Source organism: Magallana gigas, chromosome 7 (assembly GCF_963853765.1).
Source record: "Magallana gigas chromosome 7, xbMagGiga1.1, whole genome shotgun sequence".
Taxonomy (NCBI): Eukaryota; Metazoa; Mollusca; class Bivalvia; order Ostreida; family Ostreidae; genus Magallana; species Magallana gigas.
This window is the reverse complement of record NC_088859.1, coordinates 45,782,758-45,810,493: the sequence shown is the minus strand read 5'-3', so window position 1 is coordinate 45,810,493 and position 27,736 is coordinate 45,782,758. Positions and strand designations below refer to the sequence as shown.

Genomic DNA, 27,736 nt, shown 5'->3' with positions numbered 1-27,736 from the left:
ATCACCAGTTAAAATGACAACTGATATGTGAAAAAATGTCCCATGGTGCTTTAGTTTAAATCAAGCTGTTTTCTTTTAATAAACTGACAAATGTTCTGTTGAGATTTTTAATTTATTGGATTTCCGAAGCAGATTTCTGCTATTGTGAACACTTTACTTATAATGATTGACAATTACAGCCAAAAACCATATGGACCATGAAACCCTATCTATTTAATCTAATAATAAAAATATATTCAAAATTTAGAATGGATCAGAAATCCAATTTATTTTATATACTGATAAATAAAGCATGCATTCTATTTAATTTACTTACTTCTGTCTTGGTATAAAATATCAAATGGGCTCCCACCTACAAAAGTTAATAAAAATAATTTTGTACTTCTTTCCATACTAAATCTCTTGTATAAAGAAATGCTTTAATAAAATACCATCCTCAGACATTCAATTTTTGGGAATCTTATTGTTGTACCAGGGTAATTGTCATTTTTTTTTTTTACAACTTTTCAGTAATGTCCACTTAATCAATAGTTCAATATCAATATTTATATTTATATCATTTTGATATATCATTTAAAACATGCCGCATGCTTGTTAAATGTCAAGTTTTCGTTTGTTGCTTGGTAACTTAACTTTTATCAAAATTTTGCGAACCCTCTGTTTGCAGACCAGTTATTACATCATGACATTGAGACGGCTTTTTTAACAGTGCACATGTATTGATTGGGCTGATAAATAACTCACCTGTATTGGTATCCGGTAGATTTTGCCCCAGAAACATTGTAGTTAACAATTGGGGATACGTAGACTGTAAAGCAAAGCACAGCTTCTGGAAAGGACAGTGCGGTTTCTGTTGAATTATTTCCAACAGCTTCCCGACCTTTTCATCGCTTCTATGATGTTTGTTTATTTCCAATATGTCATCGGTCGTAAGCACTTGGGCGCCCTGTAGAATCGGGTAAAGCCGCTCCACTTCAATAGTGGTAGCAAATTTTTCATGGTGAATCTTCAAAAGTTCCTTGTATCTTTCCTCCATGGTGTATGTCACAGGACATACTACCGATCACAAACCGATAGAATATATATTGACATTATGAGTTGAAACGTACCACTTCGATTTCAGCCATGTTTGATCTAATAATGCTATTTCGAGCAGCTGATCGGGGAACCTGCCGTAGTTTCGAATTTGGGTATTTTTTTTAACGGAGAAACAAAATTAATAGCAATATTAAATAACTAAATATCAAATTCATAAACAATATAGCATAAAATAATTTCTTGATAAATTCATTATTAAAAATCAATTAATGCACACTTTTATTTGATTTGTTTACAAAATAGTATATGGAACGCTGAGTTTGCTATAATAACATGATTTGCAAGGATGTGGTGTGTTCGAATAGAGAACACCGTAACATTTGATTTGTGATATGTACAATTTTTTTTATTAAGAATCTTAATCGAAGCTGTCCCTTTTATTGTAATAATAAAAATAGTATAAATTACTATTATAATTAATTGTACTTTTTGTTGATAATTTCATTGCACGTACTAAAACAGTCCTTTAATTTAAAAGTACATTAATCATTACATGTTATTTTGCATATTGAATCATTCCTCATGTATATTAAATGACTCATTTTTAACAATACTAGTCAACAAAACAACTAAACTGACTAACATGGAAAAGTATTAAATATCCATTCATTTGCAAAAGAAACAAAATGCATTGCAGTTCTGTAGACCTGTAATTGATATATGTCAGTGTGGCGCTGGTACAGTAAAGTATATATATTTTTTAGTCATAGCATTTTTATATTCTGTCTCAAGTTTTTGCTTCCATCAATATTAATATTTCATAATCATAAATACCTTTGTGACCAAACTACGTTCATCTACTATCTAGAATGAAAAAAGTCCAGATTTTCTGTTTTGAAACGCTCCCTTTATCGCTTCAGGTTTCAATACACAACCAAAAATTGAAAGTCTTCGGGGATTTTGCACTGCAAACGACATGAAACGTACCCGGTTGATATAGTTGAAAAATTGTGCGAGATGTTCCGATTTACCTTCGAATGCAGAAGATGTCAACAATCTCTTTAAGAAATGTTAACATGAGACCCGATGAGGTTTCCATACTTTGGTTTATCAAGCAGGAAGTTGACATCACATGGAGCGGTTGCTGTGATCCTTCATCTAGGTAAAGGTGTGTAATTTGTATTGAATTTGTATTTCCACCTCATGGCCTTATTGCATTTAAGTTATCATCAATCTTAAGGATAGTATTTGATTACCCTTCTTTTGTTCTTATGAAAATCATTGGAACTTGAGTGTGGACTAATTTTCTCTACACATGCAACCATGCATTTACATGTATGAGTGACCATTAGTTAAATTTTTTTCTGAATGTGATTTTTTTATGTGAAGATCAATGAACTTTCTTCTGGTTTTATTCCGATGACACTTGTATCGTATTTCAATTATAACAGACATCAGAAAAGTGACAATTATTGATTTTCTTCCCCTTGTATATGCAGCATGTTTGGTGGTAGGAAGGAGATTGTTATCAGGCAGTGAAGCCTTTATGTTACATTGCCCACACAGATTAATCCTAGATAACCCATCCTCATCGCAGAATCTTGTTGGGATTCAAGATATACAGAGTTTCTTCAGGATCACACAGCTCTTTGTTTCCATGAGAGTACTTAATTTCAGCTAAGGATACTCTTTAAGTGAGTATGAAAGGGATTCTAGATCTAACAATACATTAATGTTAATTTAAATCATTTCTTAATTGGCAAGTTACTTCAGCTTAAACCCACATTTATGCACTTCTCTATGGTAAGGTACTGTACCAGTCTGCACTAGCTGGGTGTCTCTATAGCTGTTAGTTGGTTAAGTTATAATCAAAGTAAATAGATTAAAGGGTTAAACACTGCATGTTTATGATTATGACCAAGTATATCAATATTACAGTTATTGGACTAAGATTGGAAAAATAAGAGCAATAAGGTCTTAAATGTCTACGTGTAGCTATAAGGTTTTTCAACCTCCCATTTAACTTTTTTTTAAATAATTCAAGTCAACTATATGACATAATTGCAGAATTTTTTGTTTTGTGAGATGCTCAGATGTTCACGTTTATTTTACAGATAAGCAGAATAATGAAGAACAAAGGAAAGCAGAGGGGGTCCACCAACACACCCAAGCAGATGGACACTAACAGGGGTGCAGCCTCACCCTCCACTTCCGTCTTAAGATACCTGTGTCAACCCACAGACCCAGCTAACTTGGCTGTTCTGAGGATTGCCTTTGGTAAAGGTTTTATCCCTAGGTGTAAAACATTAATGGCTATCATTAGTGATGTTAATTGTTCACATCACAAAGTATTGATTTGCTGTGGGAGAACTGGTCGCATTTGATTTTTATATCATCAGATGTACTGGTATATATTAATTATTTTAGTGGGACTTTGTATTTCCCATAAAATCTTTGATGAATCATTATAATGACATTATATTTTTTTAGTCAGATGCTATTTTAGATGATATTTTTTTTTTTTGAAATGGCAATGACAATTTTTAATCTACCATAATTTCAATGTAATCATTAGAAGTCTCACTTGCGGTGCAGATTGAGAGGGGAAGGGGAGGGGCTGGGGGGTAGTTTAGACATCCCCAAGAAAAAAAGGACCACACATTAATGATTAGAAGTACATGTAAGAGAAACAACACACATACAAGTGCATTCCCTCACATATGAGGTTATTTATGAATGATGCTGGTACATAATTGACTTAATCTGACCATGAGTGAGGTGATGTCAGCACCTCTGTACTGATCCCAATAAATTGTTTTACAGGTACTCTGATGATGATTGACATTCCCCAGGAGAGAGGAATGTCCCATGCAGACGTTAGGTGGGGTAGGAAAGATGTCTGCAGGTTCCCTCTTTTCAGTGACCTCAAAGTGGCAACACTGGAATGGATGTATATCATATATCTCATTATGTTTATAGGTAGTAATAATAGTACAGTACTGTAGATTACTAAAACTGGCTGATACAGTACCTTTGGGGCACTTAGCCACCTTTAAAAAACGTCTTCTGGTGGGGGGGGGGGGGGATGGAGGTAAATTAATCTTCTCTTTAAAGTTGCACAAAAAGTTGATAAAATAATTAATTTGTAAACAAGTACAGCTAGATTTAAAAAGAAAAAAGTGAAAATCATCTTTGATTGTTACTGGTTATGAAAATTTGTTAAGTAGACTACCATACCTTTTTGTCAGTCAGCTCAGGGGGGGGGGGGGGGGGGGGGGGGGCATAAAAACAATTTCTTGAAGGTGCATGACCCTATGGGATAATTTTGTAATATTACAAATGCAAGCCTTTTAAAGTTATTGATTGACTGTGTGTTGTGTCACTGACAGGTGCCCTAGGTATAACTTTAGGACTATTTTATCGCATCAGCTGTCTGCTATTTAGCTCGACCTACTGGTACATAATCCTGTTGGACAAAACAGCATGGAACAACCACTCCTATCTGTATGGCCTGATGGGAATTCTTCTAATGGCAGTAGATGGTAACCGGTGTTGGTAAATACATTCTTGTTCAATTGTACCATAACTGCATCAGCACATTGTATATATCCAGTAATTTCTGTTTTGGAAATTTATAGTTCTTATTAATCAGTAGTTTTGAACATCAAAGATGAACACTACTGGAATATTATAATTAAATATGAAATGTTATTTTAGAGATTCATTGTCCTAACAATTGATAAATGTACTTATTTATCTTCTAGGTCCTTAGATGGCCTGATTAACAAATCTATCAACAATGCACATGTGCCATTTTGGAATTACTTCATCTGCAGAACACAGGTACTAATACAGTCAAATCTCATTATAACAAACTCAGTAAAAAAAACTTGGAGATATCCGAGATTCCAGATATGGAGGTTTAAATGCATAGAATACATGTACATATATGGGTGGGACTTTCAAATCATTTGATATTTCCATGGAATTCAAAATATTCAAGTTTAAGTGACCATGGTTTGACTGTCTATTATTATTATCTGTTAAAAGTCCCAGTGTCCCAACATTTTCAGATATTATTAAAAGTGAACATTTCCTTTGATTCAGATATTTCTGGTGTACTTCATTGCTGGTTTAAAGAAGTTAGACCAGGACTGGATCACTGGGTATTCCATGCAGAAATTGTCCAGAAACTGGGTGTTTGATCCATTTAGGTAAAATCCATTGTCGTGCAAATTCAACACCATTTACTTTCTTGTTTTGTCAAAGTACAAAAAATAATTGTCAAGCCTATAATAAATTCTGTCTCAATTATTCCTGTTTAGGCTTTTATTGACGGATGAGCAGATAGATTTATTTATTGTACACATTGGAGGCCTGACTATTGACATGTTTGGAGGAATTTTCCTGTTGTTTGACAAAACTAGACCCATTGCCATCTTCTTCCTGTCCTCATTTCATATCATGAACTCCACAATGTTTTCCATAGGTGGGTATATGTATTATAATAATTGCATTTGTCACTCTGTAAGGGTACTTAGTAGTATATATATATAAAAAATATTCCAGACGCAAAGCGTCCAGTTTGATCTGATGATCCGTGCTTGGCAACAAGACGTGATCCGGCTCTTTGGATTAAGTTACAGTTATAATGATAAATTTATTATATACCCTTGTCTATTTAAAAGTTTTAATTACAAAACTTTGTTTTTGAAGTGAACTGTTTGACGTTTACTTATATAACAATGCTATTTTGAAATGAACTCTTTTAAAACGCACTAAAATAGAGACGTTATGGATGCATGTGTACTATGTCATCAGTTTCAGAGAGTAGTGATACGGAATTGTAAAACCAGAGTGTGGTGATCCAGATAATCGGATCACACTCTCTAAAATGGAGGTTTTTAAAGGTAAAACCCCTGTTTACGAGATATCTATACTTACCTGCATCAACTTTTTGCATTTTCCCCGAGCTGCCTACGATCATGCCTGAACTTTTGAGACCACCCCTGTGGTATCATCTAGTGTTTACCCATAATGCACAAGCATACTTCCGTTTCAGTTTTGTGAGGGCCTACACAACTAGGACCCAATTAACAGGGGTGGGTGATGCAGGTAAGTATAGATATCTCGTAAACAGGGGTTTTACCTTTAAAAACCTCCAGTTTACATCAATATCTATACTTACCTGCATCAACTTTTTGCAGAATTTGTAGCAGAAATATTGGGCGGGATTACAATCACTATCATATAATAGTAAAATAAAGAATACACTCACCCAAAAAGATATTCTATTTTTGTTCTTTTTCTTTTGCCCATCTCGATGTATCAAGAACTGATGACTTGGCAAAGCGAGCTTCTCCTTGAGGAACATCTCTCATATAGAATGAAGTAAAGGTGTTTTCTGTTGCCCAATGAGCTGTCTGTAGAATTTCTTCTAGAGTTGCACCATTGAAAAGGGCCCATGAAGTTGCCAATCGTCTTGTATCATGTGCACGCACATGAGATAAGGTCTCACTGTTATGTTCATACACAAACTTTACTAGTGACACAATCCATCTTGAAATTGAATTCTTGGATGCTGGTTTTTGCGAGTCCGATTTGTAAGTCAAGAATAAACACTTTTCATCACCACGAGAAGACTCTGTCCTTTTTAGGTACATTTTAAGTGCTCTACAAGGACACAAAAGCAAGTCTCTACTGTCTGTTGCAAAGCTATTAAACTCTGGTATGAATATTGGTTTCCATGGCTTTCCTAATCTCTGAGTTTTGGCTAAAAACTGTATATTTGGTAATAAACGTATTCCATTCTGCTCAAGACGTAAATGTGACTCTCCAATTGAAAGAGCTTGAATTTCGCTTACTCTTGATGCTGTTGCCAGAGCCACAAGGAACACTGTCTTCCATGTAAGGTACTTCATATCGCATGAATTCATCGGTTCAAATGGGGAGTCACACAACTTCCAAAGAACAGTCGGCAAATCCCAATTTGGAAGTAATGGTCGTACATTAGGTTCAGAATTGTATATTCCTTTTATTAACTTTGACAGATCAGTGTTGTTACTGACAGAACTATTGCTCCAACCCTTATGCATAGATGCTATCGCTGACCTATAACCCATTAAAGTATTTGGCTTACAACTACGTTCTTCATGCAAATAGATGAAGAAGTCTGCTAAATCAGCTACAGTGGCCTCAACTGAATCCTTTTGGTTCTTGGCACACCATTCCTTGTAGATTCGTATTCTAGCATCATACATTTTTCTTGTTGACTGTCTTCGTGAGTTGAAGATAAATGACTTAGCTTTCTCAGAAAATCTATTCTCTGTTCTTTGTTGTTTGAAATTTTCCAAACCGCCAGATGCAGACTTTCTGGACTTGGATGAATGAACTGCCCTCTTCTTTGAGTCAACATGTCTCTTATTATTGGAAGTTCCCTTGGAATGTCGACCAATAGATGTAGTAGGTCTGGAAACCATGACTGTCTTGGTGAAAACGGAGCGATGAGGAGAAGAACACACGACTCCTGTTCCACTTTCCTGAGTACTTTCGGAATTAATATGGGAGGCGGAAATGCATATGCAAACATTCCTGTCCAATCTACAGCTAGCGCATCGCATTCCCATGCCAAGGGGTCTGGAAACGGAGAACAAAACACTGCTAGTTTCCGGTTTTCCCTTGTTGCGAATAAATCTATGTTTGGAGTGGGAAAAACTCGAAAAATCTGCTGAACTATTTCTTGGTTGAGACTCCATTCTGTCATCTTGGGAATTTGTCGCCCTCTGGACAACTGATCCGCTATTACATTCTTTTTCCCTGGAATGTGAGCTGCTTTGAGCTGTATCCCGAGAAGGTGACACCAATGCAGAATCCTCCATGTCATCACGCATAGGGCTGCAGACTTTGTCCCCCCTTGGCGATTGATGTAAGACACTACTGTTGAATTGTCTGTCCTCAGCAAGACTTGCCTGTGTTTGACATTGTCCCTGAAGTGATGAAGTGCATTCTCCACTGCACTGAGTTCCAACAGATTTATATGTGATGACTGTTCTATCACCGTCCATTTCCCCGACACATTGCGATCCTCTAGGTGGGCTCCCCACCCGTAAGTTGATGCATCCGTCCACAAGGTTAGGTCTGCTCTGAAGCTCAGAATAGACGTTCCTGCCAGAACATTCCCTCTCTCTATCCACCAGAGAAGATGTGGGATGAGGAAACTGTCCATTTGAATCAGATGATCCAGTTCGTCCACATGTGGACGCCACTGGGACAGAAGGCAGAACTGAATGGGACGCATCTTGAGTCTGGCAAGAGGTACCAAATCTATACAGGCTGCCATTAAACCAAGGATTCTGAGGAATGTACGTGCTGGGATAAAAGATTCCATAACCATGGTAGAAATTGCCCCAAACAGACTGAGAAAACGGTCCAAACTGGGGTAGACCATACCCTGTTGGAGGTTGAATAGTGCTCCAAGATAAGTTATCTGTTGCGTTGGCTGCAGAATTGACTTGGATTGATTTATTACCAGGCCCAAGTCCATCAGCAGAAACAAAGTTCTCCTTAGTTGATGAACTAATGTCATTCGATCTGCATTTTTGAGAAGCCAATCGTCCAGGTACATATAAATGGAAATCTGTTGACTTCTTAGATGTGCACCTATTGCCCCCATTAATTTCGTAAACACTCTTGGGGCTGTTGCTAGACCGAAGGGCATTGACCTGAATTGATAATGGATATTGTCTATGCAAAACCTGAGGTATTTCCTGTCTTCTGGATAAATTGGAACATGTAGATATGCATCCTTTAGATCTATTGATGCCACCCAGTCTCCTACATTCAGAGCCTGTATTACTGACCTTAGAGACTCCATCTTGAAATGTTGATTTTGGAGAAATATATTTAACGGTTTCAAATTGAGAATCGGACGGTAACCTCCGTCTCGTTTTGGAACAACAAAAAAGGTGCTGTAAAACCCCTGACCTTCCTGGGTCTTGGGAACAATCTCTATGGCATGCTTTTCTAATAAACTTTCTATTTCTTCTAAAATACATTGTCTTTGGACGACATCTTGTACATTTGTTATTCTTACTCCTGTATTTGGAGGATGTTTTATGAACACAAGTTTGAGTCCTTCCTGGACTATTTTTAAAATCCAATCGTCGGATGTAATTTTCATCCACTCCCTGTGGTACGAAATGATCCGACAGCCTACTTTGGCTGATTTCTGCAACTCGAGTCGAGTCTCTAATTGATCCGTCAAAATTACTTTGGGGGACGAAACCCCAAACGATCTTGTGCAGAGCCACGAGTTTGACCTCTGAAGGAACCTCTTGAATTGAAATTTCGTCCTCTTCCTATAGTAGTCTTTTGATTCTTTTCTGCAGCAAACTTTCCCTTCTTTGCAAAGGATGACTGCTGTTCTTTCGGTTCCGAGGTGCCCACTGAATCATCTCTCTTTCTTTTCCTTGCAGAGCTGAGGGCTGAACCATCTCTCTGCTTTGAACCCCTCAGGTGCTGTGTTTCTTTAGCATCGCGCATACTTTCTGCACTTGCGTGAAGAATATCAAAATACTTCCCACAAAAGAGCTTAGGATTCAGAGTTGTCTGTACAAGGAGTTTGTTTTCAGTTGCTTTGTTTTTAAAAGCCAAATCCTCAATGTGAATGGCTCTGCGGGCTGCAACTGCACCCACTAACATGCGGGAAGTAACATCAGCCATTGACTTGAACACCTGCATGAGTGCTTGTAGGGCCTCTGTCTTGTCCTCATCAGATACAACGTTATCAACGTAGGACGTAATTAGAGAGGCATATGTCAACTCTCTTAGAAGAAGTCGAGATCCTTGATCTATCTTCCATAACTCATTGTTGCGTGAATGCAACATAGGGTTGCGGAAACGATAAGAATTTTTGTTTCCTTTTCTCCCTGTTGTAAAACTGCTGTCCTCAATGTTGTCATCAAGGCGCGGCGTTGTGCAGTACTTGTCAAAGTCGGAAGAAGCGACTCGGTATTTTTCATCATCTGATGCTTTATAAGTCCGAATCGCACCTTTTCGCTGGAATTCTTCATCAACATCTGTTAATGTGTTTAAAATGTACCCATCCATAGGCAAAGACTGTTGTGGGGTAGATGATTTTGTCCCAATCAAACGATTTGACATGTATGATTTGAAGTCTCGGCTCTGAGTTTCAGAGGCATCAACTGAGTTGATGTTCAGTTCTGTAGACACTTTTTTAACAAAATTTTTCCAGTCTACCATGCATGAACCATTAGAGTCTGTGTCATGCGTATGTACTGAACCCAAGACAGAGTTATCAAACTCTGAACGATTATCCTCGTGAACATCAATAACATCATCAAGTGAATTGCTTAAGACTTGATCAGTTTCACCTCTGTGGCTTACCAGATCATCGTCAACCGATTCTCTGGAGCGTTGATCATCTGACGGTCGAAATCTATCGAACCTGTTACACGCCCTGTCTGAACGAACATCAGACGTAATAGCAATAGTCGGTTGTTTATTCGAATCCTGGACCAACTCTTTAATTCTAGCGTCAATCAACCTTTTCATGCAATTCTCTTGATATTGCTGCCATTGGGCTTCGAAATTCCCCAACACGAAAGGCGGAAAATTACCTACTTGAGGTGGGACTGAACCCTGCGTCAAGTCGCCGCCATTTTGACTCATTTCTGTCGGAGAAAGAATTTCTGACGCAGCTACGTTTCCCGCAGAGGAAACTTGACTATCAGAACGATTGCCACTATTCCCCACAGAGGGAACTTCTGGATTTGGCAATGTAGCTGACTTTCTCCCCGCTTCAGATTTCTTTCGCTCGATCATCTTTCTGATCAACGTCCGTTTTTCCTCTGACCACTTACTGCAAACTTCGCATGGAAATGCTTCGTTGCAAACTCTGTGTCTATAGCACTCTGCGTGGTCATCCAAAACGGTCATTTCTCTATTACATTTTACGCAAATTTTAAATGAATCAGACATTTTAAGACCGCAGGCTTAAGAAATTTTAATCGAAGAAAAACACGCGGCTTTTCTTCTCGAATGCCCGAACAAAACTGAAACGGAAGTATGCTTGTGCATTATGGGTAAACACTAGATGATACCACAGGGGTGGTCTCAAAAGTTCAGGCATGATCGTAGGCAGCTCGGGGAAAATGCAAAAAGTTGATGCAGGTAAGTATAGATATTGATGTAAACTTGACACTATCAAGAAGGGAAAAGTGATGGGTATATAATAAAATATATTACTATATGATTTTTCCAGGAATGTTTCCCTATGCCATGCTTGCAACTCTGCCATTATTCTGTGCTGTGGATTGGCCAAGGAAAGTCATTCCCAGACTGCCAAAGTTTTTGAGAGTTCTGTTTTCGACCGAAACAGAAATCCAATCCAGTTCTCACTGTTTATATAGCAAAGAGGAGATCAAGCCAGAGGGAGAGAATCTGGTATGATAATGGTGCATAACTTACCCATATTATGGATAATTAAGGATAGTTGTAAAACCAAACAGTCTGAACTTTCATTCTAAACAATCTTCAGTTTTCATGTACATGTATGTAATAAAAAGAAAAGTTATTGTTTCAAACTCTTTGGGTATGTTTTTCTTATATTATTTTCTTTATTTCATGTTATTTTAAAAACTTTTTTCCCTATGCACAGGATAATAAAGTTCCTGTTAACTCCCAATCAGCCCCACCCACCTCTCCCTCACTGGTTCACAGACTTGGAGTCACATTTACCATTATACATATTGCTATACAACTGTTCCTGCCATATTCCCATGGAATAACAAAGGTAAAATTTTGATGAATCATCATTTTCTCTCTACCTGTGTATCACCATTTTAAATCTATTATCAAGTAAGCATGAATGAGAGAGAGAGAGAGAGAGAGAGAGAGAGAGAGAGAGAGAGAAATTGTTGCAAGCTTTTTTGGTGTTTTATTGATTTTTGGAACAACTATGGTTGATTTTTAGGTAACCTCTACTTGTTTTTTACTGGTACATGTATATATTGTACATATTATTAACACATAAAAGAGAACTGTAAGAATGGGACTCTGTGTTATAGGGGTACAACAACTGGACCAATGGTCTCTATGGTTACTCCTGGGATATGATGGTTCATTCCTGGACAACACAGCATGTGCGACTCTCCTATAAGGACAAGATCTCAGGAAAAGAAGGGTTCCTTGATCCGGCTGTAAGTCTCACATTTTTTAAGATCACTGCAATTGGCAAGATATTTCAAAGAAAATTTTTAGGTATATACAAAGAAAGACAATTTCAGATGGGATGGCACTTTTACAGGTATAAGTAACCTTAACTGTTGGTTCAGTTTTATAAAAAACAATAACATTTGTTGTTTTTATTTTATCATAGGCATTTGTTGATAGTGTTGGAAAAAGATGGAGTAGCCATGGAGACATGGTAGTCCAGTATGCACATTGTGTGGCAGACATCTTGAAAAATTACAACATGTCAGTGGAACTCTATTTTGACATTTGGAAATCAATGAATAAAAGATTTCAACAAAGGTTTGTTTTGATGTCTCCTACGATTTTTTTTTTCTTTTGTTGCCTGTATATATGTTGTATAAACTACCATTACTTTTACGAGTGCAAATCATGTAAAGTTGACTTGGTTGTATACTTAAATAAAGGCACTGTGTTAATAAATTTTGCATTTGAACATGACAGAATGTTTGACCCCAGAGTAAATATAATGGATGTGGAGTGGTCCCCCTTTAAAGAGGTCTCCTTTGCTATGCCATTGCTACTTGATTTATCACCATGGAGATCCAAGTTACAGGAGATGGAAAAGGAGCTGATAGATACCTCTAACTATACAGATGTTGTTTTTGTGGCAGATTTCCCAGGTAATATATTTGTAATACCTATTCAGTACAGTAAATCATTAAATGTTTGTTAACCTATTGTATTCATACTTTTAAATTATATTATTATAAAGTATTCTCTTAACACTCTGAAGTCACAAGTAGTCTCCCTTTATTTCCATCTTCAGGGCTTCACCTGGAAGCTTTTATCCAAGAAGATCTTGGGAACACTAGCATCACTTTACTATCGGGGAGTGTTTTGGTGGAGCTTGTGGAGCTAAAAAAGAATTACAGCCTCAACCCAGGTGATAAAATTCAGGTGAGCAGCTGGGACACTTAAATATTTTAAGTAATGCAATGGAGTGACCTTAACCTTGCCCAATGACCTCATCAGGGTCATCCTTGGGTCATAGGCAACTTTACTGGTGTAACTTCTCAGAAAAGTTTTGAATCGGACATGAAAGTTGGACAGACAGGTGGACAAACAGACATGTTGATTCAAATCCCCCCTTGATGATGATGTTCTTTTAAAGAAATAAATACATGTACATTCAGTTGATGTTTCACTTTTACCATTGCTGAAGTCAACATTAAATTTTTTGGGTATTTTGCAGGTGCCCCCTGGTCAGTTCCACAAAGTTCACACAGTGTCTGAGGAACCTTCCTGTTACATGTATATCTATATCAACACTACTTATGTCGAAATTATGGAGAAGGTGGAGACAGTTGAGAAAACAATGAGTGAGAAAAATATAAGTGCAGGTGAGTTGATTCTGTTGCAATGAGTTTACTTGTGTGAATGTTGGTCATTTTTTAGCTCACCGAGACGAAGTCAGGGGGAGCTTATGCTATACCCTCGGCGTCGGCGTCCGGAACCTGGTTAAAGTTTTTGTTGCAGGTCCTGTATCTAAGCTATTACTTGTCCTATCTTCACCAAACTTGCATGGATGATGCATCTGGACCTACTTATGGACTTGAAAGACTTGGATGCTGAATCTGAGTCCTAAATTTCAGATGCTGGAGGAGGTTAAGGTTGTTGGACCAGGTTAAAGTTTTTGTTGCAGGTGCCCTTTGATAGCAATATCTAAGTTACTGCAGGTCCATACTTCACCAAACTTGCATGGATGGTGTGTCTTATGATACTGATGCACCAGACAGGCTTGAGTGCTCAATCTGAGCTATAGGTTTCAGATGCTGGAGGAGGTTAAGGTTTTTGGAGCAGGTTAAAGTTTTTGTTGCAGGTGCCCTTTGATAGTAATATCTAAGTTACTGCTGGTCCGTACTTCACCAAACTTGCATTGATGGTGTGTCTTATGATACTGATGCACCAGGCAGGCTTGGGTGCTGAATCTGAGCTATAGGTAAGAGATGCTGAATGAGGTTAAGGTTTTAAGAGCTTGTTAAAGTTTTTGTTGCAGGTGCCCTCTGATGATTATATCTTAGTTACTACTTGTCCTAACTTCACCAGACTTCCATGGATGGTGCGTCTTATGATACTGATGCACCAGACAGGCTTGAATGCTGAATCTGAACCATAGGTTTCGGATGCTGGAGGTGGTTAATGTTTTTAGAGCTGGTTAAAGTTTTTGAAACAGGTGCCCTTTGATGATTATATCTTAGTTATTACTTGTCCTAACTTCACCAGACTTCCATGGATGGTGCGTCTTATGATACTGATGCACCTGACAGGCTTGAATGCTGAGTCTGAGCCATAGGTTTCAGATGCTGGATATGGTTAAGTTTTTTGGAACAGGTCACATGTTTAATAGATAATAGTACTATTTCAAACTTGCATAGTTGATTAAACTGTAATATGAATGAATCACAGAGGAAGCTTCAGATGCAGAGCTTGATCTCCATTATCAAGGATGCTAAAAAATATATTTTAGTTATTACAGGTCCTAACTTCACCAAACTTGAATGGATGGTGTGTCTTATGATACAGATGCACCTGACAGGCATGGATGTTGAATCTGAGCCATAGGTTGCGGATGCTGGAGCAGGTTAAGGTTTTAATTGCTAGTGCCCTCTGATGATGATATCTTAGACTGGTCTGAACTTCACCAAACTGGCATGGAGATGCGTCTTATGTATACTGATGCACCTGACAGGCTTGAATGCTGAATCTGAGCCATAGGTTTCGGATGCTGGATGAGGTTTAGCTTTTTGGAACAGGTCACATGTTTTATAGATGATAGCTTGCATAGTTGATTTAACTATATTATAAATGAAAGGCAGAGGTTGCTTCAGATGCAGAGCCTGATCTCCATAATCAAGGATGCTAAAGAAATCTCCTACCTCACTCAAACCTGCTTGATAGATAGATGTGTTTGTTGATAAATCATATCACATGATTCCTATGATATAGTATTGTATGGTATGAAACAATATTGTTTAATATGATACAATATAATATCATATGTAATATAATAAAAAGTTATATGATATGATATTGTATTAATTTGTTTGATATTTTATGTTATGATATTGTATCATGATATCGTTTAATATGTATAGTATTGTATATTATGATACAATATTGTATAATATTATTTGTATTATTAATTTATTATTTTATCACATGATACTATTACATAAGATATTGCAAAATATAATATTGTATCCTATGATACAATATTGTATGTTCTATAATATTGTATCATACGATATTGTATAATATGATATTAGTTTCTGTAATATAGAATTATATCACATGAAATTGTTTAATATTATACTGTTATATTATATATTATCACATAATATTGTATCATTTGATATGATACAATGTTGTATCAAATTATATTGTATCATATGATACAATATCATATTATGTATCAAAAATGATAAAGAATCATACTATATAAATAGTGCCTGTTTGGGAGGGTAACAGTTGAAATTGACACCCCGAGAAAACCATTGTCAACCGACGCGAAGCGGAGGTTGACAATGGTTTTCGAGGGGTGTCAATTTCAACTGTTATCCTCCCAAACAGGCACTATTTATTTTGTTATACTGAATGTCTTTTTTTAAATTTTTAAGAAAATTTTACTGCTTTTATATAGGAATAACGTGAATTCTACAGCGAACCGTACGCGCATAATTTTCGCGCATGTAACATTTTTTAATGTTACCCGTTGCCAAGTGCGTTGCTAATGCTGAGGGTAATAGTAAATATTATTAACTGCGTCTTAACCAATCAGATTTCAGTATTTAACATGAAAGTATAACAAAATATAATACTATATTATACAATATAATATCATATGTTTCAATGTTAAGATGTATTATGTAATATGATATTTTAATATAATACTATATTGTTTTATATATTATGATATTGTATTATGTGATCAAATACAATAACGTATAACACTATACAATGTCATATCATACGTTACAATATTATATCTCATCATTGTTTATTATGGTATTTTATTGTAGTATATGATATATGTTGTTAATATGATAGGATGCAATATTTAATTTTATATTATTGTATTGATTAACATATGAACATATGATTATCATACAATTTTTTAACAGATGATATACGATATTGTGTCAAAACAGAATCCATGAATATCCAAGATCATAAAGTATGATTTTCATTAAATATGATTAAGGTGGTCACATAAAGGTGAAGTCTCATAAGGGTGATGTCTCCTCTTGGTGAGCTTTGTAATCTGTGATTACCTATGTTTTAAATATTTTTTTGTACATTCAGTATATGATCCATCTTTGCTTTGGAAATTTTGAATTAAACCTTTCAATGCATATTTTTAATAAAAGTACCAGGGTGCATATAGTATTACATGTCTCTATCATTCCAGAAACAGCTATCAAGAGAAAACTATCCAGACAGGACCCATATGTTGATGATGTGAGGCAAGAAATTGAAAGAAGGCACACTGAAGTAAAGGAAAAGACTTTCTTGGATGGAGTCAAAGAATTCATAACCAAAAAAGTAAAGATGCTCACTAGAAGGTAATGGCAATCGTACGATGAATAGATCATTATCCTTGTTTTAACAGACTTTTATCACCATATAACATATACACGTACTAATATCAATATTATGTAATAATATGATATATATGTATTATATGTATTATTGTATAATATAAGTAATTATTTACATTTTACAGCTGGACATTTTTGGTTGGAGCTTTGCAGAGTGTTGTGCTGAGGTCTTCGTTTGATGATTTTCTGGACAAAAAATATAGTGAAAATGAAAAGGCTAATTCTATCTTACCAGAAACTGTTACCTAGATTTCTTTTCAGACTGTTCCTCTTGCAATTACGGGATCAACAAGTGTATATAGGCAAACGACAATTTGCTAATCTTGTATGGACCAACCAAGTACATGTATTAAAGATTGAGAAGTTATTTTTGAGTGAATACATGTATAATTCATTGTGTTTAGGGTGATTAATGTAAATATATTTTTTGATATTATACAGTGTATGTAAAAAATATTATTGCAAGCATTTATCATTTCAGTGAATTTGAATAACGAACAACAAACAGTATAATTTTTGTGTCAGTAATAATTTCATGATCTTAGATGGAATATTTTGTATCCATATATTTACACTGTTATGATGATCATATACATGTAAGCTTTATTTTTTATGTTTTAAAATTTGACATATTTGTACAATATAATTTAAAACTTATTATGCATAAATGAAATCCAGTTTACATTTTAGCTTCATTATTTAAAAGTGAGTTTGTGTATTGTCTGTTTTTTGATAGTCATGGCAGTCCCATTAGATTACTTTTGTTTTCCAAAGATTAAATATTGTGCAATTTTTGGCATTTGTTTAATATTAAAATGCTTTTTTTTTAAATTGTATTTTTGTGCTCTATACCATGAAAAGTGGAAATTTGGTATTTTGTTATTACAGCACTTGAGTATGTAATTCAGCATAAAATAGCTCAAATGAAAATACAGATTAAAAAAAAAAAAGAAATATAGGACTAGTGTTAATACTCAGTGAATACTACATGTAATAAAACACCTTTTTTTTTACTTGACAAAAAGAGCTTTACGCTTTATCTGTAACTAAAAAAACAATTTTAATGCATCAATTCATTATTTATTTATCTTTTTCATAATACTTTATAAATTACATGTATATACATTTAAAAACAGGTTTAAAGTGTATCTTCTAATGTACTAGCTTCTTCACTATATTGAGATTTTAAGTTGGACTTGTTGAGGTTCCTTTGTGAGGCTTGGATTTGGGAGATTCCCCTTTATCTGTGCCTCCACAAGCACTGTCCCTCTTATTGCACTCCTCAGCAGAATGCTGCTCCTCACTCTCCTCTTCTTCCTCCTCCTCCTCATTTTCGTTCTTCTCCTCTCTCTCCTTCTCTTCTTCATCATCATCTTCTTCCTCTTCACTGTCATCAGAACTTGAAAATTCAAACAATAGAAAATAGTGAAAATAAACTACCAGGTACTCATTGTCAAAACTGCTTCCTGTAGAACGAAATATATGATTACCAATAACTGACAATGAAGATCATTTATTTTTGTTATTTCAATAATATAAAAGAGGGCATAATACTCAGTAACATCAGTCAAGTGTCGTGCTACCATTAGTCTGCCAATCACATGTGGAGAAATCAGTATCTACTACCAAAGCAAAGGAAACACAAATGTTTCCAATACATGTAGTACATTTACTTCCATTATCATAACTGTGATCAAATATATAGTTGGTGGAAATTTAAAACAACCAACTTAAATACAAAATGTTCTATCTGCAGGTACTATGTTAAACAACATAGTACGAGGGTTGTTCGGAAATTATTGAGACATGTACTCTTATTTCCTTGGGGGAAAAGATAAACCCTTGAAATTTCACCAAAATGTACACAAGGATAGAGTTTATCAATGTAAAAAATGTATTGTCCATAGCATGATTAGAACATTCCTGGTAAGCAGACCAAGTTGCCATCGCCCAGTGACCCGGCGCAACCGCAAACTTACCGCAACGTCATTTTAACGCTTCCTATTGATCCTATGTTTTAAACAGCTTACAAACAAAGGGAAATTAGAATTAATTCTTCATTTCTCATCTTTTGTTTACATTTCAAGATGTCAACATTTGCATATTCCCTCTATACTTGAATTTTGTGGGGGAAAATCGGGTCATTTCTAACCAAAGGTCAAATTACTGTGAAATATCTTCTACCGTGATTCTGTGTACATATTTTTGAACTGTTGACATCAGTTAGTGTGTAAAAAGTACTTGTTATTTGGTCACTTTGTCTGTATTCTAGCTAAACAATTAGTGAAAAAAGACGATAAACTGAAGTTCTTTATCCCTTGCCATCGTATAGTTTTTGTTAAAGCAACTGTGTGGCATTAAAAGGTCTTTTTCAGAATATTTCCATCAATTTGATGTATATTTGCTGCGCCGCCTTGACGTCAAATTTCTATATACTGTCGTTTTCAAATTCCTATTGCTTGGTAAATATATCTGTACTATATCCGTATTTCAACTCAAACACTAGTGAAACTTGATCAAACGTTAGTCACAATGAATAGCAAAATGGACATATATAATCTGATTTCTTTTAGTATAAGCTGCAAGTTTGCAGACACTTAGATAAACGATGTTTTAGTTTTCTTATTCTCCGAGTTTATGCTTGCGCCGGGTACCCCGACCACCGATTTGTTTATCTACTGTTGTAAACAAAATATTGAACATTTTTTAAATATTACTTTCTTTAATTATTTGTAAAGGTTTCTTCAATGTTCATGCCAATTTTCACCCTAATTCGTCACTTAGAAATGGAAATGTCTCAATAATTTCCGAACAACCCTCGTATAAGACAGTATAAGACCAATCAGTCAAAGTTTCTTGTGATTCTCACAAACCTGTCACTAGGTGGAAGTTCTCCCACTCTCCGGTTTGGATTACAGTGCTCCAGATCCATGTCTATGTCTGTCAGATCTAGAGACAACATAAACAAAGCAAAAAGAATTTAATACTGTGCGTGATTATGAATGACCATATTCATCAGCATGAAAAAACAGCAATGTAAAATTCTCTTCATTAAAGAGAAAGCATACAATGTTACTGTTTATAAAGTGTTCCTACCTTGTTTAGGCTTGTTGTGTTCCACTTCCAACTGTTCTAAGTACTCTTTCTGAGCTGCCACAACGTCAGCGCTGTCTTTACACTTGGCATATTTTTCCAGCAATTCCTCATTCACCTCATAAAATGTATGACCCCACTTAAACTTTTTCAGGAGAATTTCACCAAGTTCTTTGTATCCTACAATGTAATTGGTTAAAATTTAGTTACAGTATTGCACACATATATGATGGATCACTTTCCTCTCAAAATGAAAGTACATTGGTATATGATTTCCTCTGTCTATCACAATCATCATTTTGTTACTACCTGTGATATAGAAAGCTGCAGCGTAAGCCTCTACACAGGACAATGTGCACGGCTTTCCGTAGTTGATTGGGTTTGTGGCCACCAGATAAGGAAGGAGACGAGGGTGGCCCCCTCTCATTCTAGAGAAGGGGGTGTCCTCTAATCGAGCCCAGGAGCAATCTATCACGGCCACTCCATGCTCCCCCACAATCTCCCTAAAGAAGAGGTCATTCTCAAAATTTAACTACTTCAAATGAATTATCATGGAGTCTATATTTAGTCATTATCATTAATTTTTTTATTTTTCTATTTTTCTGTTGTTATTTATTAATCTATATTGCTACATCTCACCTCCAGTATTTCATCTATTTAATATATAAATACATGTATTAAATACAAGCATGCACCAGTACATGCATTTTTTCCAAATGGGTCACACTTTGACTGTTTGTTAATGTAAACAAAATGCAAAGTGTTGGTAAGTTTTGTTTGGTACCTGTCCTGTGGAGACACACACTTGACCCCCATTGGTGACAGTATTAGTCCACTAAACCTCTGTTGCAGTCTAAGAGTTTTCACATATCCCAATCGTCCTAGTTTTCTACCACTGCATTTTTTGGGATCACAATGCTCCAAATCCCACATGCCTAATGGACATGGGAAGTTTTCAGGGGCATATGATGGAGATTCTTCATCACTGTCTGAAATTTCATGCAAATATCATTGTGGCATAAAATAATTTTAAATTGGTAACTATAAATTATACAATAAATATTGACAACAACGAGGCTCTCATGAACCTCGCAAAAATTTCTTGCATTCGAATAAAAGTTAATTTACAGGATCCAAAACTTTTTGGGAGTCAATATAATACAAACCATAGAATTATATGAAAAATTGGTAACCAAAACTTGTTGCACTTTATATAATTATATACATTTAGCGGTATTTGGATATACCGTCTAACAGGTATTTTATGTTGCTATATATTTTTTGCGGTATTTTGTGGGTGTAAAAAATCCGCAAAACATAAAATAGCAAAATATTCTTCAATTATACACTAAATGCATGCAGTTGTAATCAAAAATGTGGTCAATATGTTACTCAATAGTCTGTATTTGGTAATCACCAGTGATAAACTCATAATATGCATCATTTCTGATCAATATCGTTTGGGTTAACAGTTCTAAAAATTCACACTTACTATACTAATTAAATCATTTTATAATATAATTGTTCATTTAAAAAAACACACACAAAAAGTAACAAAATTATCAGACGTGATTAATTTTTCAGGTTACACATATTCCAAGCGCTTGTATGAAATTAATCTGCAAATCTTATTAAAACCAACAGCAGTCTTTAATTTATAGATATTGAACACTCACTTAAGAAAAGTGTCATTCAATATACCATATATTCAATAATGAACAATTAACCTAAATAATACGAAGTCAGTCAAACATAAACACGTAATTTGCTTACAGCTGGTCACAAAAAACTTTTTTTTAATCTTTATTTGTAAAATATTTGTGCCTCCCAACAAATACTGCAGCTAGAATCAACAGGTGGCTGGTTATGAATTAAATGGGTACACCCTAATCACACTCGCTATCAGCAGTACTTATCCCAGTGGAGTCCTGTAAAATGTAATATTATACTTGAATTCAATTTTTGCGGAGAAATGTAATCGCGAAAATTGGAAACACAGAATGTAATTTGATACCTCTTAGGTTCTACATCGCAAAAATTTCGAGACGCAGAAAATACCTGTTACATGGTACATTAAAAATTACCGTACTGTGTTCCCCCTTTTTTCATGCACTTCAAATTTATATCCCATTCTGGATATTATATATCCCAAACGGGCTTTTATATCTCATTTGGGCGAGTGGTCCCAATCTGTGGTCATTTTCCTTAGAGGTGCCCAATTTTGTTAATGATGCTATTCTAAACAAGCTATTCCAATACCCCCTGTAATCGGAACTTATCTTAATTACCAATCTGACATGAGCCAAAATCTCTGTTACACTTATCGACATCAAACTTGTCGTCTCTGTGTCGCCTTCTGTCGTTGTTTGTTTTCTTTTTTCCTGTGAACTGTTTATTGTGCTTTCCCATTCTCCTAGTTGATCATGTTTACCAAAATTTTGTTAAAGCATTTTAATACATGGGCGCAGCCATATTGTGGTCATGTGACCTTTGCTGGTTCCCGATGAAGAAAAACATGTCTGCTTCGACGAAAAGGAGGAGATTGTTTTGCATCTGTATTGCATTTGAACACGTTTTACCTATTTTATTGTGTCTGTTGATGGTTATGAAACACACAGGTTAGTTTTTATAAAACTGATTTTGACTGTCATCTTTTCTATGCTTTTTGTTATGATCATATATTGACGTTATTAGAATTATTCCAAAAATTTTCTCTACGAGTACCCCTGGTCGGTTCCGACAATGCTGCATGAGTGTCAGTCTTGTTCATGTCTAGTGTATCAGTAGGCCAACAGCCTTTGAATCGGTGATAAGCCTACTCAATCATAGTTCCAGCATTATTTTTGAAGGCATTTGGCTATGTATAGTCTTCTCCATAAGCACCCATGCCAGTGAAGTCACATGGACTTGTTCTCCACTGACTCTACTAGCCTAAGAGCAACTCTTGAGAAGAACTATTTCTCACCAGAGTATATTTATGTCACTTTATCAACACATGAATATGATATAGTGAATTAACAAAGGCGAGATCGAAATATATAATCATTAGCTGAAAGTTGTGTTTTCTTGGATTTCTTAGCAAGACAAGTGTAAAGGATAGGAGGAATGAGCATATATATAAGTTCATTGAAAACATATGACTAGATCAGGAGTCGAACCCAGGACCCCTGCATCTCAAGTCAAGAGCTCTACCACTGAGCTATCCAGGCCAATATCCATGGTCAATATAGCACCAACTACAACATTGTTCCTTCCTTATATGATCGATCATCAGTTCTTCCCTTGGCAGCAGTTAACATGTCAGTTCCAGGGGCAGGTCACTGCACCAAATGTTATTGGAAAGGAGGAATAAGCATATGAATTCATTGAAAACATGGCTGGACCAGGAATAGAACCAAAAACCCCTTCAACTCTAGTCAGGAGTTCTACCTGTGACTGAGCCACAACACAAACAAGCTTCAGTCTGGGTCATTAATAAACAATGCTTAAATATTAAGTCAACCAGGCCCAGACAAAGTTGTAGAATTTTTATCTTATGAATTTTTTGTTGTTTTTTTTATTGGCCTAACATTCATTGGCATTGACCATTAATTTTACCAGAGATAAAGAAACTAATGAACTTGTAGTTGTTTTAATGAGAATTTGACAGAAAACATATTACCAATGCAAGTCACCATCAAAGTTTAACTTCAAATCTTCTTTCTCCTTTTTTATCACTCATAGTATTTTTTTTAATTTTCCTTTCATGTTTAAATACATATTTAACTTTAGAATTTAGTTTTTTAGTAATTTTAGTGATTTTAAATTTAGTTTCAGAGATGGTTAGCATGAAAATTGTTGAGGAACCATCCAGCTATGGGTAAGTACTTATTTCTTACCTCCTGCTAAATCGTAAGGATATCATTGGCTAACAGCTTTCACGTGGAGCTTCAGCTCCCCAGGTATGAAATTTAATAACCAGGTATCATCCCGTACCCAGTCCCTAGACTACCTACATAACTTTGTAACTAATATTACCTGAAGAGAGTATATTATGTACTTATAGGCTTATAGTTGTAAGGAATTGTAGAACATTGGCTTTTGTGGAATACATGATTGTACTTACTTGCCAGTATATTAGACCGCAAAAGAAAGTACAAGCGGCTGATGCCATTAATTGATTTTTCAATAGACATGGAATTAATATCTTATAAGTTTGTTTTATAAGATGTCAATAAGATTTTAAATTGAAAAATATAATTAGCTCACCTGAACTTCCTTTAGTCTGTTTAATATTATGATAATATGATATAGATAAGCAATGTAGCCAATGGGCGTCTTCTTTAATTTTATACCCTCTGCAAACAAACAAATAAAATAGAGAATTTATAGGAATGATCTTGTCAGTCACACTTTAACATGAAACATCTGAAGCTATCTGGTACAGTTTACAGTCCTGACCCATGGGTTTGTCATGACCTTGATCTAAAGTCATATGACCAAGGTCAAGGCCATGTTACTGCAGACAGGGCACTTTTTATTTGTCTATTTGGGAAAATGATTTAATGATTATTGTTTTGCTACAGTCTCAACAGTTACAACTTCGCTAGTCACACAACAGATGACAAAAAATTAAAGATGAGGATACAGCCAAGTAATTTCTCAGGACCTGCTCATTTAAAAAGGCTCTATGGGAAATGTTTCTCAAAGGAGATGAACGAGTGAGGATCCATTTTATTTCTTTTGAACATGTACAGTTGAACTTTGATATCTTGAACACTGATATCTCAAATACAATGGATATGTCGAAGTGATTTGTAAGTCCCAACCATTTATTTATTTTTTTAAAGTATTTTACCCTTGATTTCTCGAATACTTGAATATGTTTAAGTTTTTAAACAGTCCTATCTAGTTCGAGATAACAAAGTTTGACTGTACATAATGATGAAGATTAATCTGAAAAGTTTCTACAATGTATATTAAATTTTACTTGATAGAGAAATTCATGAACTTCGTTTTTGTTGGTTTGATTTTAAGGTACAGATATGAGCTTTGTCCATTCTTTAATGTGACTCAACATGAACAGTCCTACAGATGGAATCCATTTAGCGGAGTACTGGGGTAAGATGTCGTAAATCAAACCTATTTTCAAACAATATCTTATTTTTGACCATCTGCATAATATGTGAAAGTTTATTGTTACACTTCTCAGCTTTTGTGTGAGGAATATAACAATAGGCTTTGACATTACTGAAATGCATAAATGCTTTGTTTATTCTTCACATTTACAAAATTTAAAAGAAGGATTTCAATTCAGCTGCCCTGTTAAAATATAAATACAACTACAGTATTGTCTTTTAGGGTATGGCAAGAGTGGGAGATTGAGAATAATACATTTACTGCCATGGAAATGAGAGAGGGTGAAAAATGTGGTGATATTCATCGAACTGTCAAGGTAGAGCAATTAGAACAATTGAAATTCAATATAAAGCTTAGTGAGTGATTCTAATTATGTCAGTATTTCTTGTGATTATTTTACAGGTGATTTTTGTTTGTGGAGATAAGCATGACATAGTGAACGTAACAGAGCCGTCCACCTGTAACTACCACATGAGATTTATCTCCCCTTACGTCTGTCACAGAGACTCGATGCTAGTGTACCCCACCCTCAGTGAGGAGCTACAGGGGGCGTGGGATGAGCTGGAGGGGGAGCTCCACAGGGAGGAGCTTACTCAGAAAGTATAATCTATTGAGCTAGATAGCTTCATTTCTATTTTAATGTTTTTGTCTATGTTTAATATCTCTTTAGAAGAAGAGCGCTGTATATTTAGGGTTTGTTATATTGCTTTGCTGCTGTTCGTCTGTTGGTCGGTCGGTAAATCCACCAATGGTTTCCGTTCATTTTCTTCGCAGAGGTTTGGATAGTACGATTGAGCAATTTTAGACAGAGTTATGCCCCCTTGGACTTAAAAAATTCCACTTATTTGCAGTTTCCATCCATTTTCTTCGCAGAGGTTGGGCATACTGAAATGAGATTTAGTGTAATGATTTATTATAATAATATCTAGGTCAACTGTAATTTTGGATATGATTGAGCAATTTTAGACAGAGTTATGCTCCTTGGACTTAGAAAAATTCCACTTATTTGCAATTTCCGTTCATTTTCTTTGCGGAGGTTGCACATATTGAAATGAAACTTAATATACAGATTTATCATAATAATATTTATGGTCAAGTTTGATTTTGATAACAATCGAGCAATTTTTGGCAGAGTTATGCCCCTTTGACTTAGAAAAAATCCAGTTATTTGCAGTTTCCTTTCAAGCTTGAACATATTGAAATGAAATTTAATATACAGATTTGTCATAATAATGTTTATGGTCAAGTTTGATTTTAATTACAATCGAGCAATTTTCAACAGAGTTATGCCCCTTTGACGTAGAAAAATTCCCATTATTTGCAGTTTCCATTCATTTTCTTCATAGATGTTTCAAAGGGAGGGGGCATGCATAAGTGTTTCATCTCTTGTGTTTACTAGGTGATCTCTAGAACTTTAGGGTAGATCCGAGGAATAATTTGTTGATTGCCCAACCTCCTTAATAAATGCAGGCACAATTTGATTCAATTTTAAATGAAACTTGTTTTTAATAATAATTGTTAAATAAAAATATTGGTATTGAATATCATCTCCAACATTTGACTATGATATATACTATGCAAGTGAATTTAGTCATAAGTATCTGAATGTAAAACATTGTTTTTTCTTAAGGGGTATAAAAAACAACTGCGGAAAATTTTCGAGAAAGCTGGATATTACATTCCACAAGAAGAAAAAAAGCTTTTATCAGAACAAGCTGTGAAGCGTGAGGAAGAGGAGAAAAAAGAAGAAAACGGACAGTTTGATACCTTGCTTAAATGTACAGAGGTAAATTACTTGCAATTTGTTTACAAACCACTCAGAATTAGATTACTATAATGTCAATATATGTACTACAACTTTTCATTTTCTGTAGGATTATAACTTACCAGTAATGTTGCTTATAATGTGTCAATCAAAGAAAACTTGTAATTGATGTTGACAATTCTTTGATTATTTATGTGATGAAAAAAATATCAAGGGTATTATAATACCAGTACATCTTAGTTCCTGGTACATGTAGCAAGAATCTTATTATTTTGTGTTTTGCTTTTTTCAGGAATATAGAAAACTGAAGAAAGAAATTGAAGGATTGAGAACTCTCTTAGCAGTGAAAGAAAGTAAAGGTAAATTTTGATATTTCTGACAAGCTGTTTTGTGCATTGGGTGCACTCATGACCCATGAACACAATTGAATATCCAGAATTGTGGGTTTCAGTTAAAATGTTTCCACTTTTTTCATTTAAAATATGCTTTGTTTCAAATTTTAGATGCTACCGATGTTTTATCTGGTAATTCAACATCAGAATCAACACAGACAAAGAAGTCTAAACGTAAAAGTAAAGTGGGGAAATTTTTGAAATCAATATCCAAAACAAAGACATGATATTGATTTATAACAATTCATAAAATCATTTATATTTAACTGAGGCATTCATTATACATTTATAACATATCTTTGGTTTTCATTATGTTCATTAGAATTCATTATATTGAATGAATGTTAAAATGGTGGTTTAAACTGAAGACTGGATCCTGTGCAATATTAGTTATATTACATGTGATGTATTTTTTATTTGAAATGCCCTTTATGTATTAAACTAAAAATAATAACTTT

At 35.1% G+C, this 27,736-nt stretch overlaps 4 protein-coding genes across 8 annotated transcripts in view; 2 read left to right on the top strand and 2 right to left on the bottom strand.

The window, feature by feature from the left end:
- LOC105332558 (disks large homolog 5) overlaps positions 1-1,149 on the bottom strand; it is a 32,883-nt gene extending 31,734 nt beyond the window's left edge. The window contains exons 1-2 of one of the 2 annotated variants that reach the window (XM_066067619.1): positions 745-1,149; positions 317-352 (exon numbers count right to left, since the gene is read on the bottom strand). In XM_066067619.1, coding sequence (XP_065923691.1) covers positions 317-352; positions 745-1,036 — 328 coding nt within the window. In that variant the 5' untranslated portion in view covers positions 1,037-1,149. The remainder of the gene's footprint in view (positions 1-316; positions 353-744) is intronic. The other variant, XM_066067620.1, reaches the window with a different exon arrangement.
- A 942-nt stretch (positions 1,150-2,091) lies between these two features.
- LOC105332560 (vitamin K-dependent gamma-carboxylase) lies at positions 2,092-18,156 on the top strand. Of its 4 annotated transcripts, none has more exons than XM_011435191.4 (17): positions 2,092-2,206; positions 2,538-2,732; positions 3,153-3,315; positions 3,862-4,017; positions 4,428-4,593; positions 4,803-4,881; positions 5,146-5,252; positions 5,364-5,527; positions 11,321-11,502; positions 11,717-11,851; positions 12,126-12,257; positions 12,437-12,591; positions 12,754-12,932; positions 13,079-13,209; positions 13,505-13,652; positions 16,721-16,874; positions 17,036-18,156. In XM_011435191.4, the coding sequence occupies exons 3-17, from the start codon at positions 3,165-3,167 to the stop codon at positions 17,157-17,159; spliced, it is 2,163 nt and encodes a 720-aa protein (XP_011433493.3). In that variant the 5' UTR covers positions 2,092-2,206; positions 2,538-2,732; positions 3,153-3,164; the 3' UTR covers positions 17,160-18,156. The 4 variants fall into 4 exon arrangements, with proteins under 4 accessions (XP_011433493.3, XP_034310981.2, XP_034310982.2 ...); XM_034455090.2 differs by having other exon boundaries at positions 2,110-2,200; XM_034455091.2 differs by having other exon boundaries at positions 2,135-2,206; positions 2,605-2,732.
- LOC105319575 (18S rRNA aminocarboxypropyltransferase) lies at positions 17,969-22,513 on the bottom strand. Its single transcript, XM_066067204.1, has 6 exons — positions 22,292-22,513; positions 20,788-20,992; positions 20,313-20,506; positions 20,007-20,183; positions 19,784-19,859; positions 17,969-18,309 (listed from the first exon to the last, which is right to left on the bottom strand). Exons 1-6 carry the CDS (start codon positions 22,410-22,412, stop codon positions 18,096-18,098), a joined length of 987 nt encoding a protein of 328 aa, XP_065923276.1. The 5' UTR covers positions 22,413-22,513; the 3' UTR covers positions 17,969-18,095.
- On the top strand, positions 22,497-27,736 carry LOC105332562 (N-acetylglucosamine-1-phosphotransferase subunit gamma). Its single transcript, XM_011435197.4, has 9 exons — positions 22,497-22,621; positions 23,814-23,862; positions 24,569-24,703; positions 25,020-25,103; positions 25,344-25,437; positions 25,524-25,721; positions 26,752-26,907; positions 27,179-27,245; positions 27,390-27,736. The coding sequence occupies exons 1-9, from the start codon at positions 22,507-22,509 to the stop codon at positions 27,503-27,505; spliced, it is 1,014 nt and encodes a 337-aa protein (XP_011433499.3). The 5' UTR covers positions 22,497-22,506; the 3' UTR covers positions 27,506-27,736.

Coding starts and splice junctions, on each gene's coding strand:
- LOC105332560 (XM_011435191.4), top strand. CDS start 3,165: ATGAAGAACAAAGGAAAGCAGAGGGGGTCCACCAACACACCCAAGCAG. Junction 12,592..12,753: donor AATAAAAGATTTCAACAAAG/GTTTGTTTTGAT, acceptor TGAACATGACAG/AATGTTTGACCCCAGAGTAA. Junction 16,875..17,035: donor GTAAAGATGCTCACTAGAAG/GTAATGGCAATC, acceptor TACATTTTACAG/CTGGACATTTTTGGTTGGAG.
- LOC105319575 (XM_066067204.1), bottom strand. CDS start 22,412: ATGGGAAAGCACAATAAACAGTTCACAGGAAAAAAGAAAACAAACAAC. Junction 20,993..22,291: donor TTTTGGCTCATGTCAGATTG/GTAATTAAGATA, acceptor ATGAAATTTCAG/ACAGTGATGAAGAATCTCCA. Junction 20,184..20,312: donor TGCAGCTTTCTATATCACAG/GTAGTAACAAAA, acceptor ATTACATTGTAG/GATACAAAGAACTTGGTGAA.
- LOC105332562 (XM_011435197.4), top strand. CDS start 22,507: ATGAAGAAAAACATGTCTGCTTCGACGAAAAGGAGGAGATTGTTTTGC. Junction 22,622..23,813: donor GATGGTTATGAAACACACAG/GTTAGTTTTTAT, acceptor TTTTAAATTTAG/TTTCAGAGATGGTTAGCATG. Junction 24,704..25,019: donor TTCTCAAAGGAGATGAACGA/GTGAGGATCCAT, acceptor TTTGATTTTAAG/GTACAGATATGAGCTTTGTC.